Below are 16,627 nucleotides of genomic sequence, written 5' to 3' on the forward strand. Positions count from 1 at the left end.
AAATTGAATTCACACCAAATTTGACTGTACTATGACTTTTGCTGCATAGTGCCGCTCTGCAGCTGGCAGAGACTTTGTGGGTGAATTGGGCACCTTCCTGTGATAAAATGACCCTTTCTGCATTGGGTTTTAAAAAAGTGCCATTCTTAAAATGTTGTGATGTCTGTAGTGGCAATTGTGTAGTAATAGTTGCTGTAGTTTGTCAGTTAAGTGTGAAGTTTCCAACTCTGGACTGTAATCTGCCCATCTGGGATCTGTATTTTTAGTGGTTTGTGGCTATGAATTTCATCAGTCTTACCCAGTAAATGCTAATGAAAAAATTATGTTGCTTATTCATCATTTCAAGTGTTTTGTACATAAAAATGTCATTGTGTGGCTTAGGGCTGATGTAGGCCTCTCCCAGATTCTTTTTGCTTTCAACATGGTCTTATATCTCTGCATTTGCAACTCACTGATGTAATTTTCAATGTCATTTCACTGCTGCAAAATGTTTATGTATCAGATAGAGTTGCATAACTCTCGCTGAGGAATTAAGAGGTATAAGAACATCTTGTAAACACAGATCCCATTAGGGTTTTAGTGCTGTTAGTAAGCTTACAGGTGTAGTAGCAATGGAGAAGGAGAAAGATAAAAACAAATAAGAGAAGCAGATTTGTTCCTAAATTAAAAAAAAAACAAAAACCACCCAGATTTTTAGTTGACAGTTCTGCACTGTTTACAGGCAGTAAGAAGGCTAATGTGCATATTTTATGAGTGAATTGCATAGACAGAAAAATAAAACCATCCTGGTAGTTTGGTTTTTTTTTTTTTTGTTTTTGTGAACATATTAGTGTACCTGTGATTCCAAGTGAATCTTGCTTTGTTCTCTGGAGCATTTTGCTAATTTGTTGATCAGTTAGTTCTCTCTAGGAATATGTTTTTGATTATTGAAATATGTATATATGATGGAAATATCATCCTGCCATACAAGCCTCTTGGATAAAACCGTATTTTTAGAGTTTTTCCTGTGGCTAATTGCCTGAAATACTTGAGGCTTGCATTACAGTGTCCTGTCCTTGCTGCTTTGTTAGATCATTTGTTTAGTTGGCCTTGCTTGTCATGAATATGTGGATATTTTAAAAGTACAGAAACGTTAAGAGAAAACAAAACCAAGGGAGCCCTCAGGTCAGACCTTCCCTCTAGTCTGTGTTCTGAGCAAGCTTGATTACCAGTAAATCAGCAGTAGCATTTGTAGCATCCTATCTCCATCACTTGATTCCTGGTTTTGTCTTGTCTAACCCTCTTGATCTGTCACAGTGTGTGAAAAACTCACGCAGATGAATTCCAGCAAAGGCTGTTGTTCTCCATTTGTTGTTGGGGTTGGCTTTGTGAATGCTGAGGTGTTTTGCAGGGAATTGGTTTGGAGTGCATAGTATCTGAGAAACAAATAGCTGAAACTTTATTATAGCTCAGTACAGCAAGTATTTCAGTGTAAAGGAGTTGCTTATTTTCTGAAGATTGATTGTACACAAATAGCTGGGGAATCAGGAACCTGTATCTCTGCATTAGCTTCCTTAACCTGTAAAAGAAAAACTTCTACTTTTTAGCAAGACTGTGGTTTGCTTGGTTTTTCTTACAAGGAACATTGTGGGATTTTCCCTTTGTACAAAATGGCATGGAATTATTAATCTAAAGCAGGGGAATTGAAAACAGCTGACTGAAGACAGCTGGGAGTCAGTATTTGAATATTGCATTGTGTCTTCTGGTTTTCAGATGCTTCATTCTGCATGTAGTCAAGCTAGACTGTGACTGGGTGCAGATGCATCTCCCTGTGTCTGTTCAGCTGCCAGGTTCTGCTGGAGGAGGGTCTTGGTTCAGCTTCAGGGTCTTCACCCCTCTGCTGGCCTGTTAGTTTTGTTCCCTTGTGTTTGGGAACAAGAAAGTGGGACCTGGTCTCGGTGTCTGCTCAGTCCTTGTGTCTGCTGGGCTGCTGTGAGAGCATCCAGAAGCTCCAGTTGAGCTGAAGCAGTCTGTAATGTGTGTTCACTTTGAACACCACTGAGAGCAGCTGTGTGATTTGAAGAGATCATATGCAATTGAGAGATTGATGATCTTTTGAAGGGAAATTAATCCCTAATTGTAAGTATCTGAATGCTGGCCTGAAAGAGGGAGCCTTGAGTGAGGTTTCTCTTCATTATCTAGTGTGCTTCGTTGGATGGTCTGCTCTCAGCACATGTGTAACTAATCTGTCTTTTGCTCTATGATAGAGCTTCAAAGCTGCTCCAGCAGTTCATCTGTGAGTCTTTACAATGGAAGTTGCTCATGCTGTTCCATTTAGTTGCACTCTTTTATTCCAAATCCCCTCTCATCTAGCTTTGGCCCATTTTGGTACGGGTGTTTAGAGGTAAGTAGTTCAATTGTTTTAAGTGCTTGTATGTTACCTCTCTTTCTTTTGTCTGTTTAAATTTATGTTGGTTATTTCAGTTGCATTTTTATGTATTTAGTTTTCTTCTGGAGTTTGGCGGTTGTGGTTCAGTACTTCATATGTTCCAAGTCTTACAGGCAGAGGGTAGCTGAAAAATCTCTTTGACCTAGGTGGAGAACTGTTCCTTTCTCTCTTTGAAAACGTAGCTTTCCTGTTTGTGACTGGGCCGTGAACCTTAATGTAATTATACTTAGTCTGATTTACTCCCAAGATTGTAATCCCAAGACTATTCAAGGATGCTCTTAATATTACATAATCTCTCTGTATTATGTACTAGTGCATTATAGATGTGCTGTGCTTTTTAATAATGTTGCCTGAAATTTGGGAAATTGTATAGTAAGTATTCACTACTCATCTCACAAGTCTGTGCTTGAAAGCCACAGAGCAGCAAGCAGACACAAATGTGTCTTGTGACCCTTCTTAGGTGGGCTTGCAAGGATGTTAGTTCAACACTTCTGATGTTCCCTTTTTGTTGACTTTGTAGGGCTGGGACTTACCAAAGCAAAATATTAGTGTGGTAGAAAACCAGCTGATGGTGGTGTATCTGTGACCCATTTCATCAGTTCTGCTCTTAATTAACACATCTTTGAATAGGGAACTAAAACTCACGTGCCTCGTGGATGGAGCTTTGCATGAGTAATAACTTTAAAGGGAGAGAAAGTAGCTTATTTTCAGACTTTTGCAAAATGCTTCTGGTACATACCATGGGGCTTATCCTCAGTTCACAGGTGGGTTTTGTCTGTTTTTAATAGACGTGTTGCTTTTTATAAGATGTTGATTATATGGTAAAATGGAAGAAGAAAGAGAAGTATGAGCAATGGCCTAAATGCCTTGGATGTAATTTATTTGAAATAACAAGTACATTTTAAATTAAAAGGCTTATGTTTCATTTTGCAATGTTCACCTTGGGAAACTGTTTTAAAAGTACGTTCACAGCATTCACCCTCAAGCATTACAGAGTTAAAGACAAAGGTGAAGTTTTCATATTTCTTGCAGAGTTTGAGCCCTGAAGGACTATATTTCTCTGGCACCTACTTAAAGGAATCAACTCAGATTAGATTTCTAGAAATAAAAAAAAAAAAAAAAGAACAAGAGAAAACCCTAAAACAAACAGCCAAATTTTAGAGGGAAATGTACAGAAAACAGTAAGAAAACAAGTCTTTTTAAAGAGTTGGTTTAGGTATGTTGTGATTAAATGCAATGCTTCCCCTGCCTGCCTGTTTGAGAATTCTCAGCACGTTTTGGGTTTTTGTAAAACAGGTTTTGTAACACCCCCCACAATACCTCCTTCACCAGTCAAGATTGACCTCTGCATATTTCCTCTTAGTTTTACTGTTCTCACGTTAGCTTTTGATATCAGGGGTGATTCACTTAATTTTCTTCATCTTGTTCCGTGTGTAGTTATATTACTTTGTAACTCTTTGTTACATTTAGGACTGAAGCCAGTGAGAAAAGTGAGGGTGAATGGTCAGATGGGAACCAGGGATTGCTATAAAATGGAAACTGTAGACTCATCTCTGAAAAGATAATGCAGCCTTTTATCTGAAAAGATAAGATATGCCATTTTTCTATAGTTATATATAGGGAAAGCAATGTGTCCTGTCTTTGTACCTGTCTAATCTCTCGCTGTGAGTTTTGTTTTACATTTGCGTTCATTCACTTGTATGTATAGTTTACTTTTAGGATGTGTGTCAAATGAAAGTAACTGGATGGAAATAACCTGATAACTGATACATTAATGTTCTGTGTGGCAGTAGGAATAAATCACGAGGTGTGATTTATTCAGGATGGTTCAGATATTCTTGATCTTGCATTTTTGGTAGGAGATACAGATTAGATGACTTCTCAAAATCCCTTCCAGACCTGGGTTTTCTTAGTCATTTAAGATGTGAGAATTTTTGCAGGTTGCTTATGCTTTACTTGTAGACTGTTCTTCCAAGACTTGAAATGTGCTTTTTGTTCTGCTTGGGTTATGTCTGCTTCCCAAGAGCAAATAGTGATTCTTTCTAGTCTTGCTCCACAATTTAAAATTATCTTCTCCCTTGGATGGTTTTATCTCAGGAATTTGTCAACTTTGACTTCACTGCTGTATAATTTTTTAGTATTAAATTTGCAATCTTCCTTCTATACCTACCTTTGCTTTCTGAGAAGAAGCTCTGGTGCTTTTTCCTTTGCTTTTTTAAGGAGACTTCCATTTTTCTTCCTTGCTAAAAATATTCATTATAGAACCTGAGAGTACCTTTTGTCTGTTTTGTTGATAATACCTCTTGATACAAGTGGGTATGAATCCACCTACAAGTAGATTAAGTGAGTATGAATCTACCTACAAATCCATCAACCCAGGATTTGTGTGTGCAGAAATAAACTTTTTGAATAGATCTCTCTTTGTTTAGGACTCAGATGAGAGTGTTTGAAGTCAAGTTTTAGCACCAAAGTAGGACTGTCCAGCTGACTTTACAGGAGTAAAAAGGGAAAAGAGCCTCTAATGCTGCTCTGAGCCATAGTGCAGGTAGGGTTGTCTCACCTTGGCTACATGGGTGACTACCCCCTTAAAACTTAGAGCAGTTTAACTTCTTAATTTGAGCATTTACATGTGTACCAGGGTAGCTGTTGTGAATTCACTCACCCTGGGAGTAAGATTGACAAATTATATTCTATTTTTCCATCTCTCTTTTTCCTATAGAAAATTCTGAACTTTAGAATGGTGCATGGTTTTCTAAGTAAGATTGTTGTTTTTCTCCCCTCCAGGTTTTACTGCTTTTGCCTTATTGTGAAAATGTTTCAGCTGTGTGCTCTGAGTTACGCCACATAATTGGCCACCTGTCTTCTGCTCATTACTGCTAACACAGTACAGCTGATGAATCAGTTAATGGGTTCAGGCAAAGTCAGCCTTACCTTACTTCACTGTGTACAGTTATTAAAATCAAGCTGGCTGACTTGGGCTGGACTTGTGCTGGAGCAGATGAGGAAGTCTCATGTTGTAGCATTTCTAATCTAACCTTCATAGCCAGCCCCAGATCTTTATAAAATGAAATGGTGAAAAGGAATACCATCCAGGCTGAAGGCTTGCAGCTCTCAGGAGAACGTGCAGGTGTTTCAGTCAGTACTGAAGTAATTTTTTGAACCTTTTACCTTGTAGAATTTGTTCAAGTGTTAACCTCTTTTCTAGTATTGTATAATGAAGTAACTGAATAGAGTACCTCTGTAGAAGAAATGCATTTTAATCCATGTGAAATACCTCTCCTTTCATTGCTCAGAGTAATTTCAAGTATGAAAGTGCCTCAATTTGGACTCTCTGTGGTATCTACTGCTACTACTGTAGCAGCAGTGATATTAATTTGACTATGTTGCACTAATTAAAAACAGTACAGATTTTCGGGACTACTTAAAAGCAGTATTTTTTTTAGTGACTTGATGAAAGCTTTGCACCTGTTTTTGATTGTCAGAAGTGTAAATGAAATTACTTTTCTGCTAAAAGCTTGTTTATCTGCTAGCTGTAGAGAAAGGGGCACATCTTTTTCCAATGTTGTTCATTTTGTAATCTGCTTCGCTCACATTTGTGAATGGGATTATAGCACTGTAAAACAGAAACTGGATCTATAACACAGCGTAAAAATCACTGGTGGTGGAGAAACAACCCTGATGGTAAAAGACTGACTCTGTCTGTGAGATGGGAATAGTGGCTCATGAATCTAATTTCACTGAAAAAAAAATCATAAATGTGGATGGTTGAAAACTGAGGGGTTTTTTTCCATATTTATGTAATCCTTTCATTTGTCAGGTTTGCTCAGTGCTGGGGGTGATGTTGGCTGCTTTGCTGTGTGCATGCACTTTGAAAGCCCTCTCCTATCCTATCTTTCCCAGCTGTTGGGACCTGGAGGGTGTCTCTAGGCAGAGGGTGAGAAAGTGCTTACTGACATCAGGGCTTAAGTTTTCCTTTGATATGCTGCCTGGAGGCCAGTGTGGAGGGAAATCTGAGGGGCAGATTGGTTTACATCCTGGCTTCCAGTGATGTTTTAGAGGGAGGTGAGGGAGGCAAAGAGACATAACATTGAATATCTGAAAGTGAATTAATTAGGGGTTTGGCATCAGGGGGAGCCAAGGCTGCTGTAGTGATGGGTCAGGAGGTGATCTTGGTAAAGCAGGGATGTGCTTGCAGATAAAACAAGTCTGGCATTTTGTATAAAGTGTAATCTAGGTCAGAGTGAAGCAGAAACATAAGGGTTCTATAGCCTGATGATAATAAGTCTTCATCTGCAGGTAAAAACAGAAGAAGTGGAGTTAGTTTGGTAGAGAGCTGATGGTTAAATGTATTTATATAAAGCTCTTACTGCCTTCAGTTAAGATCCTCATGGAACTTAGTGTAGTCAGCACTGCACTGACACATGAATTCCCAGTTGCTTCTCTAAAGAACTTGAAGTATAAAGATATATCATATGAAAGGTGGTGGTGAAGGGAATAAACCAACAAATACTAATTGAAATTAAAACCTTGTAAATAGCTGAATACTGAATGTTGTCAAAAAAAGTCAGTACTGAGGTTCCTGGATAACCATTCCATTGCTACTTGTGTACATACGTTATACTGGTTCTTTGTGTAAACTACTGGAATTCACAGGATGTTGCTGCCACATCGTCACATAAATGTGTGAAAAATACTTGGTTACCTTAAATCTTGCTAAACAAGTTCTGTTCTGTCCGAAGACAAACTGCTAGGCTGATGCAGCTCTTTTGGCCAAGGACTGGTTTTTTTTTTGGATGTGTGCCCATGCCCTGAGTGGCTGAAAACAAACATAGAGTTGAGAGACAACTCTTCAAAAGATTTCTGTGCTGACTTTTACTGTCTGTCAAAAATGATCTTTAACGTGGTGAGATAGAAGAGAAGGTGGAAGAGCTCCCTGCTTTGACGTCTTTAGCCTCTCACAAATTTTGTTCTCTGAATGGTTAATTGTGTTTTGTTTCTTGTCTGGCTAGATGGGCTGGTGATCCCATTGGTGGAACTCTCTGCAAAGCAGGTTGCATTTCACATTCCATTTGAGGTGGTGGAGAAAGTTTATCCTCCAGTGCCTGAACAACTGCAACTTCGAATCGCCTTCTGGAGTTTCCCAGAAAATGAGGAGGATATCAGGTAACAAATACTATTTCTTTTTCACTGATGCTTAAGAAAAGATTCTGTTCACTTGAGGAGAATCATTGTCTTTTTGATGTCCTGTATATTTGGTGCTTCTGTGGCTCTCACGTGCCTTCTGTAGTACATGGATAGAGTACTGTGTGATATGCTGTTTTATTCTGGGGTGAGCTGCCTTGCATATGTACCAGGAAAACCATGTGGATGTTTAGGTTCTGTGTGTAAAGGATAGCAAAATAAATGCAGCCTTTAATTTGACTAACAGTAGGCGGGCTTATCGAGTTTTGTCCTTGTGTTAGTCTTATGAACTCATCTTTCCAATTTGAACCTGTTGCTGGAGTCAGAGCTTTAACTGGGTTTAGAAATTGCCAAAGAGGGCTTGCTCAGTGTGCTGTGCAAACCTTTTGTTTGTGTCAATAGGAGAACCAGAATTTGCTGAATACACCAGTTGATACAGTCAGATGACTATATTTCTTATGCTTCCACATTAACTATATGACTACATAGTCAAAGATTTTCTGCTTTTAGATCTACTTCTAAGCTTTGCTGGAGCTTTTGTATTATAGGGAGTCTACCCATGTAACTGCATCCAAAATTTTGTGGCAAAGTAGTGATACTACACTCTTTCAGAAAGAATTTTGCTGAAAGTTCTTGGACATGTTTGTCTAAGGTTCTAGTATCAGATGGGAGAGGTAATGTCAGAAGTGCTGATGAAGGATCACCTGCTAGGGAGTAGAGCAAGCCAGCTGGTTGTATGTGCTCATTATTCTGATGGACACAGATACAAAAAAAACCTCACAAGAGCATGCAGATAATTAGTCTAGAAGGTGTTTTTACTGTGGCATGCTAACTTTAGACCTTGAACTATACTATACCATATAAAGGCTTAATTTTAGACTATAAATAAATTTGTATTCAGAGCCTTAGGTGGAAATTCCTAAAACTGCCAGTGGCACTACACAAAAACCCAGTTAGGAAGAGACTAATGATTTTTGTGGTTGAATTGTTATGTCAAAATGGCAGGAGAGACCTAGGCTTTGTATTCAAGATAGCAAGGGTTTTTCAAAAGCCATGTCAGCAAGGAGAATAACACTGTGAAGTTTCTCAAAACCAGACTGGTCCTGACACGTTGCGTTTATGTCTTGCAGGTTGTACTCATGCTTGGCGAATGGCAGCGCAGATGAGTTCCAGCGAGGGGAGCAGCTCTTCCGGGTGAGGGCTGTCAAAGACCCGCTCCAGATAGGTAAGAGCAGTGCAGCTCCACGTCCCTAGATACTTCAGAGTCTCCAAATCATACCTGCAGTGGGACAGCACTGCTGTGACGATGTCTCAAAACAAGCTGTTCTGGCATCCTAGCTGAAACTCCCTGTCAAATGTATTCTTTGTGATGTCTTGAGCTAAATGCTGTGTTTTGTTCTGACCTCGATCAGCTCAGCTGTGAAATAGACTGAAAGGACAGAACTGTTCTCATCCTTAATCTGTCTTAGCATTTTGCAAAAACTGTATAGGATACCTTTTTCTCCACATTGCTTAAATGCCTCATTTCTAAACAGAGCTTGATTTTCTAGGTGTCTGATCAAACAATCAATGCCTAAAGTGCCTGTATGGCACAGAGGAAGTTTGTAAGGTTTATTCTTGCAGCAAAAGAGTTTTATTAATAGTACAGTTATTCATGCAGTATTTTGGCAGACGGAAATCCTTCTTGTTGGACAGTGGGTTTTATAGCTTCTGCTACTGTCTTGTTCTTTTACGGTTTTTGGCTATAGAAGCTAATCTTATCTATACAAAGAATTGGACTCTGGATTTTTCATTAAATCCTTTGAAGCAAAGAAGAATATTGAGATAGATTTTTCAGTGACAGCTGTTTGACCTGAAGGCATTATGTGAAATAAAGGTGCTAGTAGTATGTTGAGGTGGGCCGGGTCAATCCCATGCAGATTTTTTTTCTTCAAGTGTGAGCTTCAAAATCAGAATATTCTTCAGCATGTGGGAACCAAGCGTGTTGTAATAAGAAAAATGACAATATAAAAAACTGTATAATGTTAAGGAGGAAATTTAGGAAATTTCTTACATCTTCATTTGATGAGGGATAGAGACTTCTGTGGGCCTGTTTAGTTTTTAGAACGAGGAATACTTAATTCTCAGTGAAAAGTGAAATGAATAAATTTAGGTAAAGAGCCCTCAGAAAGCGAATAAAAGGAACATGAACTATGGAAGTCTGGGGAGAGCAAAAAGAGGAGAAGATAGCCTTTGAGGTCTGCAGACTGCAAGAGACTGATGAACTGTTACCTAAATATAGGGTAAAGCTTCTGAAAGGGTATTACCTAGTCCAGTGTCTACTGTAATAGCAATAGCAGGAGTTCTTGGGGATGGAAATTAAGTGATTTCTCGTACATAAGTCACATTGAGTTAAAACTACCTTGCATAGTGTCAGTGAGTTGTCAGTGAGACCAGATAGTAATTTCAGAATGTCAACGTTGATTTGGAAATCTTGCTAAATAGGATTAAACTGACTTTTGAGGGCATTAATAATCTTCCAGTGCCATGACTGAAATGCTGAGAGAGGCCTCTGAGGAATCTGCTAAACTTCAGGGAGCCAAATGTTAGAGAGAGAGAAAATGAGTTAAAAAGCAACTTGCTGAAATTTAGTAATTCCTAGGACTTTTACAGTGGAAAAGAGCAAAATATTTGAAAGATAGTAAAAGACTTTGGTCAGCACTTTTTTCAGTAATACTTTGAAAATATGAGGAGGTGTAAAGCAGGGTCCGTGAACAAAGGCTGGGAATATTAGCGCAAAACCTGTGCTTGGGGGAGCAGAAGAGCTGGGGAAAAGAGGAGGTGGTGAGTGATACAGGGAAAAAAATTGTCAAGTACACATAGAAGCAACTGTGATTCTTGACAAAGGATTATGTGTGTGGAAGGGAAGGAAGAAACTTTGTTTAAATAGTAAGGTTGCCTTGTCCTTAGTAGAGGAACTGTATCTAATCATGGGGTTATTTTCCCATGAATAGCAGCCCAGAAGCTGGGCAACAGAGATGGGGTGAATATATTTTCAGTTGTCCACTCCAAATGATTTGAAGGAGTGTAGTTGCAGTACTGAGTTTCATGCACTGACAAATTTGAGAAGAAACACAGGAAATGAAGCAACCCTTGAGCAGGGAATTGATTTGGAGAGGAATTGAGCAGTGCATTGTGATACTGTGTTCAGTAGGACAAATCTTGACTTGTGCTTTGTGCTCTTTTTGTGCCATTTCCCTTTGTAGTCTAAGATATATTTTTTAACCATAAATAATCTTAGTCATTTTGTCTGCGCGATTTCTGAACACTGGCACCTCGTCACTACATTCCAAACCCCCAATTTTTTACAGCTTTCTTCTGTATATACACATGGAATTTGCTTTTGTAGACCTTCTTCCTCCATTCTCTTTGTAGCAGTCACATACCCATGTCATTGCACTGAAGAAGACATTACTGCTGTTCTTAAGCAGGTGTGTTGTAGATTTCTGTCATAGTCTTAGTTTCTTTTGAACAGCTGAGGAAGGCAGCAGCAAGTTCAGTTTGGATTCTAACGTGGCATATCCTTCAAAAGTGTCTCCACTTTGTAAAGGTTCTTCTATCTTGGTTTAAAACAAACAACTGTCCAGAATTGCCGTGCTTTTTACTTCTGTGTAAAAGCTTTTGTTCAGCTCTTGTTTGCCTCTTTTTTTTTCAAAAGTTGCTAAATTCCAAGCAGGGGTGTGTGTTTACTGTTACTCTTGTAGGGGCAGTTCTGATGCCCCTACAGCAGTAACAGAACACTGATGAAAAAAGCCATGTTGCAATAAATTAACGTGGAACTTGGGGACGTGATTTAGTGGTGAATGTGGCAGTGCCAGGTTAACGCTTTGGGTAGATGATCCTAGAGGTCTTTTCCAGCCTCAAAGATTCTGTGATTCTTTAATTTTTCCTGGTAAAAGAGACTATTAATTATGATTCAGATTGCTTTCCTCATATGGTTTCCTGTGCTATGTCACAAACAACTGTTCAGTACAGCAGGATTGGTGTTGCAAAAGAATTAACTGGGCAATGCTGCTTGAATTAACATTGTAAGTGTCACACACGTTTGTCAAGCTACAGATTGATATGAAGCTTGTGATATGTCGTGTTAAACTCCTTAAATTTTGTCTCTTTTTATAAGTGTTCTTCCCTCTTTTCAATATCAGTCTGTATATACAAAGAAGAATGTCATGGTAGGGGCTTGGTAAAGGCTTGTAACGGGAATCCAGTCTAACACCTTTTGTATATTTCTTTTTTTTGCAGTGAAACAGAATTGCTGCAATTCCAACTTGTGAAATGCTTAATTTGCTTATGTGAAAGTCAGAGTATTACTCTGAGATGCTTTTAGTATAACAGAAGGACTAGCTGAACTGTTTGGGTTGTATTAACCAATGTGGAACATAAATTAGAACTGGTAATAAGCAGTGCAGTGATTTTGTGTGAATGCCTTCTTTTGTTTTGATTCTATTCCAATTGCTAAAATAGCCGAAGAATTTGGGTAGCATTATGTGTACTAATCAAAATAATCGCTCACATCAGGGAGAGGATTTGAATAGTGGTGAACAGGACAAATAGAAAGGTTAAGCAAGGTAAGAGCAAATTTGTATTGGTATGGGGATTATATTTTGAGGAGGAAATGATGCACATTATTTTAAATGGAATAAATTTAGTAGGTCATGTGTGCTCCTGAAGACCATCATTTTTATGATCTCATGATATTATAATAAAAACTTAGTAGTGTGGATTTATAATCTCCTTCTTGTCCTTGTGATGGGGAAGCCATCATCTGTCCCAAACCATATTTCTCCACTTAAGGTAGACTGTTGTACTGAAGTTTGGTTATGACTTTGATGCCCTGGTGCTTTCTGTGCTTCATTAAAACTGAATTCCTGATTAGCAAAAAGGTTCTGAGGCTGATAACTGCTGTATAGGATGACTAACTGCTGATAGGCACCTTCAGGAAGGGTAGAAGATTCATGCTCCTACTGTTCTTTTCCTGATCATGTGTGTCCCTCTGGATGAACAGCATCTCCAGAGGAAGCTGCATAATGAGTACAACTCATATGCACTGTACACGAGTGTACATGGAGCTAAGCCTTGTCCTTTGTCATAATTCCCTTATGGTCGTTGATTAATGGGGCTAGATTCATTCAAGTGTTATTCCTAAAATTTCTCCTTTCCATTGTATTTAGTCTGAGCAAGAGGTTTTGGTTTTTTTCCCAAGTTCATGATTTGTAAAAAAGGGATATTAACAGAATTGCAAGGAGGTGCATAATTTATGACAAATGGGTAGTTTCTGAAGCCACAAAGTGAAAGTGTACAGGTTAAGTGCTGCCTTCTTTACTTGGCTGTGAAATTGTGAATATTGACTGGCTTGGAAATAATTCTGAACAAGTCACCTGGCCTGTTCTGCGCTGCTGCCAGAGTTAGCACAGAAGTTGTGCCTAAAATGTGTTATAATCTAGCTTTGACCCTGTAAACAAAACCTGACATTTCTCAGGGATGACTTCATTCAGTTTCACTTTTCTCTGTTAAAAAAGAGAAAATAAATAATTAATGTATTAAAAGCTCTTATAACACATTATGCTTCTCTGCTAATGCAGAGAACTATAGGCATAGTTGATTGAGAAGATAACAGTACTGGAGATTGTAGATCTACATCCATCCTCATATAGATGATGTTGCCAGACATACTGTTTCAGTGTTTAATGGCATATACCTGTATTTCTGTGCTGGCTGAACCTTTTCCCCAAATACCCGAAGAGTAACTTCAGACTTGTGCATTTCCACAGGTTTCCATCTGAGTGCCACTGTGGTGCCCCCACAGATGGTGCCCCCCAAGGGCGCGTACAACGTGGCGGTGATGTTCGACCGGTGCCGGATCACGTCGTGCAGCTGCACCTGCGGCGCCGGGGCCAAGTGGTGCGCCCACGTCGTGGCGCTCTGCCTCTTCCGCATCCACAATGTAGGCATCCAGCACAGCTCCGCTCTGCCCTGGGCGCCTTCTCCCAGCCTCTCCTCAGTGCAGTTCTGTGCAGCACAGCTCTCTGCAGGGAGATGGGTCTTGACGCTCCTTTTGGTTACAGACTGTGCAAATGTCTGCTCGCAATTGCGGCCTGCAGGCTGAATTGTCTGAGGCCCTAAACTGCAGACTGTCCTTAGTAATGTGCAGATTTCTAGATACCGAGTGCTTTTTGGCCCTTTCCTGTTTCTCATTTAAGTGCTAAAAATCACTCATTATTTCTTCATCTCTGAAAAGAGTGGAAGGTCACCAATAGTTTGTCTTCTATTAGAAGTCTTTGTAAGTACAGGATTTGAAAGCTCACTCTTTATTATTGTTTGATCAGAGTGCAGAAGGAAAGTAATTTTGATCAAGTTGGCCTTTATGTTCGCCAGTTCATTTTAACACTTACTGAGTAACTGTCATTTTGAGTTGTGGCTTTGAGCAGTCAGTTACGTTTATGTTTTTATTTGACTGCTTTTATTCTATCTGGCCTTCCATAGAGCAAAAAGTAGGCATTTTATATCCTAACCAACTTCACTTGAGAATGTCTAGAATCAATATGAAATACACCAGTTGATGTTTGGTCTTGCATACAGTTGAATTTCCTCTGCTTTGGGAAGTTGAGAAACACAGAGGATTAAGTTTTGATGATTGAAAGGAACAGAAAATTTTCTTCTGTCACAGAACATTTTACAGCTAACACGATCAGCTCCAGATTCTTAAATAAGTTCTAATAACCTGGTGAAGCTTGTTAGTATTTCACAATGGACAAGTCTAATTAGCTTAAATTTATATTCTTGTGAAATAATCAGAATATTGGTATACTTTCTGTACTTAGGACTGGAAAGCTGGCAAAAAAGTGGGTTCTCCTTTGAATTCTTAGTTTGAGTTTTAAAATGTAGATATGGAGAAATTGTCACTTATATTATTTACACTCAAAAAATTTGGACCCTCTGTAAGATAAAAATCGTTCTTTTGCCTCCAATCCATTCTTCACCTGAAAAGTGTTAGTGAAAGGATTTTTGTGTTTGTATAAACTGACGTCTGACACTAAGCAAGTTACAAGCCATGGTATATTGCTCTATGTAGACAAGAGAATATCAAAAGTGTCTTTATTATCAAACTGTTCTTGACTGTGTACATGTTAAATTTTAAGTGGGACATTTTTGTTATGTACAGTGAAAAAGTTAAGAAGCTAGTGGTGAGGATTTTTTATAATCTAATTTGTTCTAAGATATGGAAAGAGATTTGAAGACTGAATTACGAAACTCTAATGAGATAAATGTGATTCTGTGAAACAGTCCCCCACAGAGCTGGTTCATTTGCCAGAAGCTTAAGGAATAATGTCCTATTTCAGAGGTTTGTTTGTGAAATCTCTGCCAGTATTTGTGCAATTGCTGGCAACAACAGAGCTCAAGCACAGCTGTTATATCAGTTTCCTTGAAAAAAACCTCTTAAAACCAGTTTTTATAAAGCTTAGACAGCTTATTTGCATCTTGTCTGCAACACTCTACATAATTTCAGAGAAAAAAAAAAAATTGGCCATCACGACCAATGGATCATGGTAGTATCACCATGCATCAGCATAGCAAGTGTTTGTGACACTTCATCAGTTTGGTGAACACAGCTTCATTAATGGTAATTTGTGCCTCCTTTTCTTTCTTCAGGCATCTGCAGTGTGCTTACGAGCACCTGTTTCGGAGTCTTTGTCTCGGCTACAAAGAGACCAGTTGCAAAAATTTGCTCAGTACCTAATCAGTGAACTTCCACAACAGGTAAGTGGAGGCCATCATCTGACTGACAGCTTGTTAAATTCAGCTATCTTTATTCTTGATCAATTTATATTATGTCTTTTGTTGCAGAATAACCAGTTATGCGTATTCAGTGTTGAGCTGCTGGGAAGGCATTCAGTTCTTGCTCTTTCCAGTTTTGCTATTGTATTATTTAACAATTTTCTATTGCCAAGTAAAAGATTAGAAGTGTCTTAGGAGGAGGAGTGGTGGCTATTCATATCAGCATGAAGATATGCTGAGCTTGTGAAAGATCAAACACAGTAAATCAGTTCGTGATTGTTGAAAACTTAGGTCAGCCCAGATCAGCTTGTTTCTTTTTTGTGTGTTTGGTTAGCTAAGTAGAGAGAACTACTCATGTAAAGTATTGTGTGTGCACTTTCTAATGCACCTAACTGGTAACCTTTCAACTTCTCCCAGTGTAGCTTCTTGGTGATTCATAAGAATCATTCAGTGTAATAGACATGATTTTTTTTAGTCGAAGTCTGCTCTTTTATGCCTTAAATATCTGTGTTGTGCAGGGTCAGGTCATTTATATTGTCTGCCTGAAATGTTTTCACAGGAATACCCGCCCAAGTGATTGTGAAATGGCTGCTTTAAAATTATAAGGGCTTGGCAACATTTTTATGCTGGTTCAGCTAAAGGAGATTGAGAAAAACTGATCTGCATGTCACATTTCAGCAGTGCATTTGTAACATGCTCCTCTTAGGTAGGAGTTAGATTACTGGTGGCATGTGCCTAAAATTCATACTGTGGTGCTCTGCTTAGGACACTAAGTTATTCTATTGCTAAAACATCCTATAAATTTCCTACAGAAATATTAATCTTCTTATGAGGCAAAATAGAGGAATTGTATAATATGAAAGTGATAGAAAAATACTGCTTTTTATTGCTGAGAAATGAGCACCAGTGGTGTGTACTTCTTGCTGCATTACGTAAGAGGCAGGGCTTTTTTTCCTCTCCTCAGACTGATCTTTATGGCACAGTCTGGTGCTTAATAGGAGAGGGCTTTGAAAGGCTGGTAGTGGTAGTAGTTGTTTCCTGAGTGGCATGTGAGTTGTTTGCTTTCAGGTATTCTGTGTCTGCTCCTTTATGCAGGGTTTATTTCTCCTTTGGTCACGTTTACCAGCTGTGCATCAGGAACATCTGGATTAATTAATTATTACAATTTTGCCAAATAATCTGATGATTGCTGCCCAACAGATA

The 16,627-nt window shown here is 38.8% G+C and overlaps 1 protein-coding gene across 2 annotated transcripts in view; it reads left to right on the top strand.

Moving 5' to 3' along the window:
* Nucleotides 1–16,627, top strand: part of ZSWIM8 (zinc finger SWIM-type containing 8) — a 55,316-nt gene that overhangs the window by 13,275 nt on the left and 25,414 nt on the right. For both annotated transcript variants that reach the window (XM_066191429.1, XM_066191430.1), the window contains exons 2-5: nt 7,438–7,591; nt 8,740–8,834; nt 13,420–13,592; nt 15,299–15,406. In XM_066191429.1, coding sequence (XP_066047526.1) covers nt 7,438–7,591; nt 8,740–8,834; nt 13,420–13,592; nt 15,299–15,406 — 530 coding nt within the window. The remainder of the gene's footprint in view (nt 1–7,437; nt 7,592–8,739; nt 8,835–13,419; nt 13,593–15,298; nt 15,407–16,627) is intronic.

The sequence above is a fragment of the Chamaea fasciata genome, unplaced genomic scaffold, assembly GCF_029207755.1.
Source record: "Chamaea fasciata isolate MVZ Bird 193981 ecotype frontalis unplaced genomic scaffold, bChaFas1.0.hap1 SCAF_9, whole genome shotgun sequence".
NCBI classification, from domain to species: Eukaryota; Metazoa; Chordata; class Aves; order Passeriformes; family Sylviidae; genus Chamaea; species Chamaea fasciata.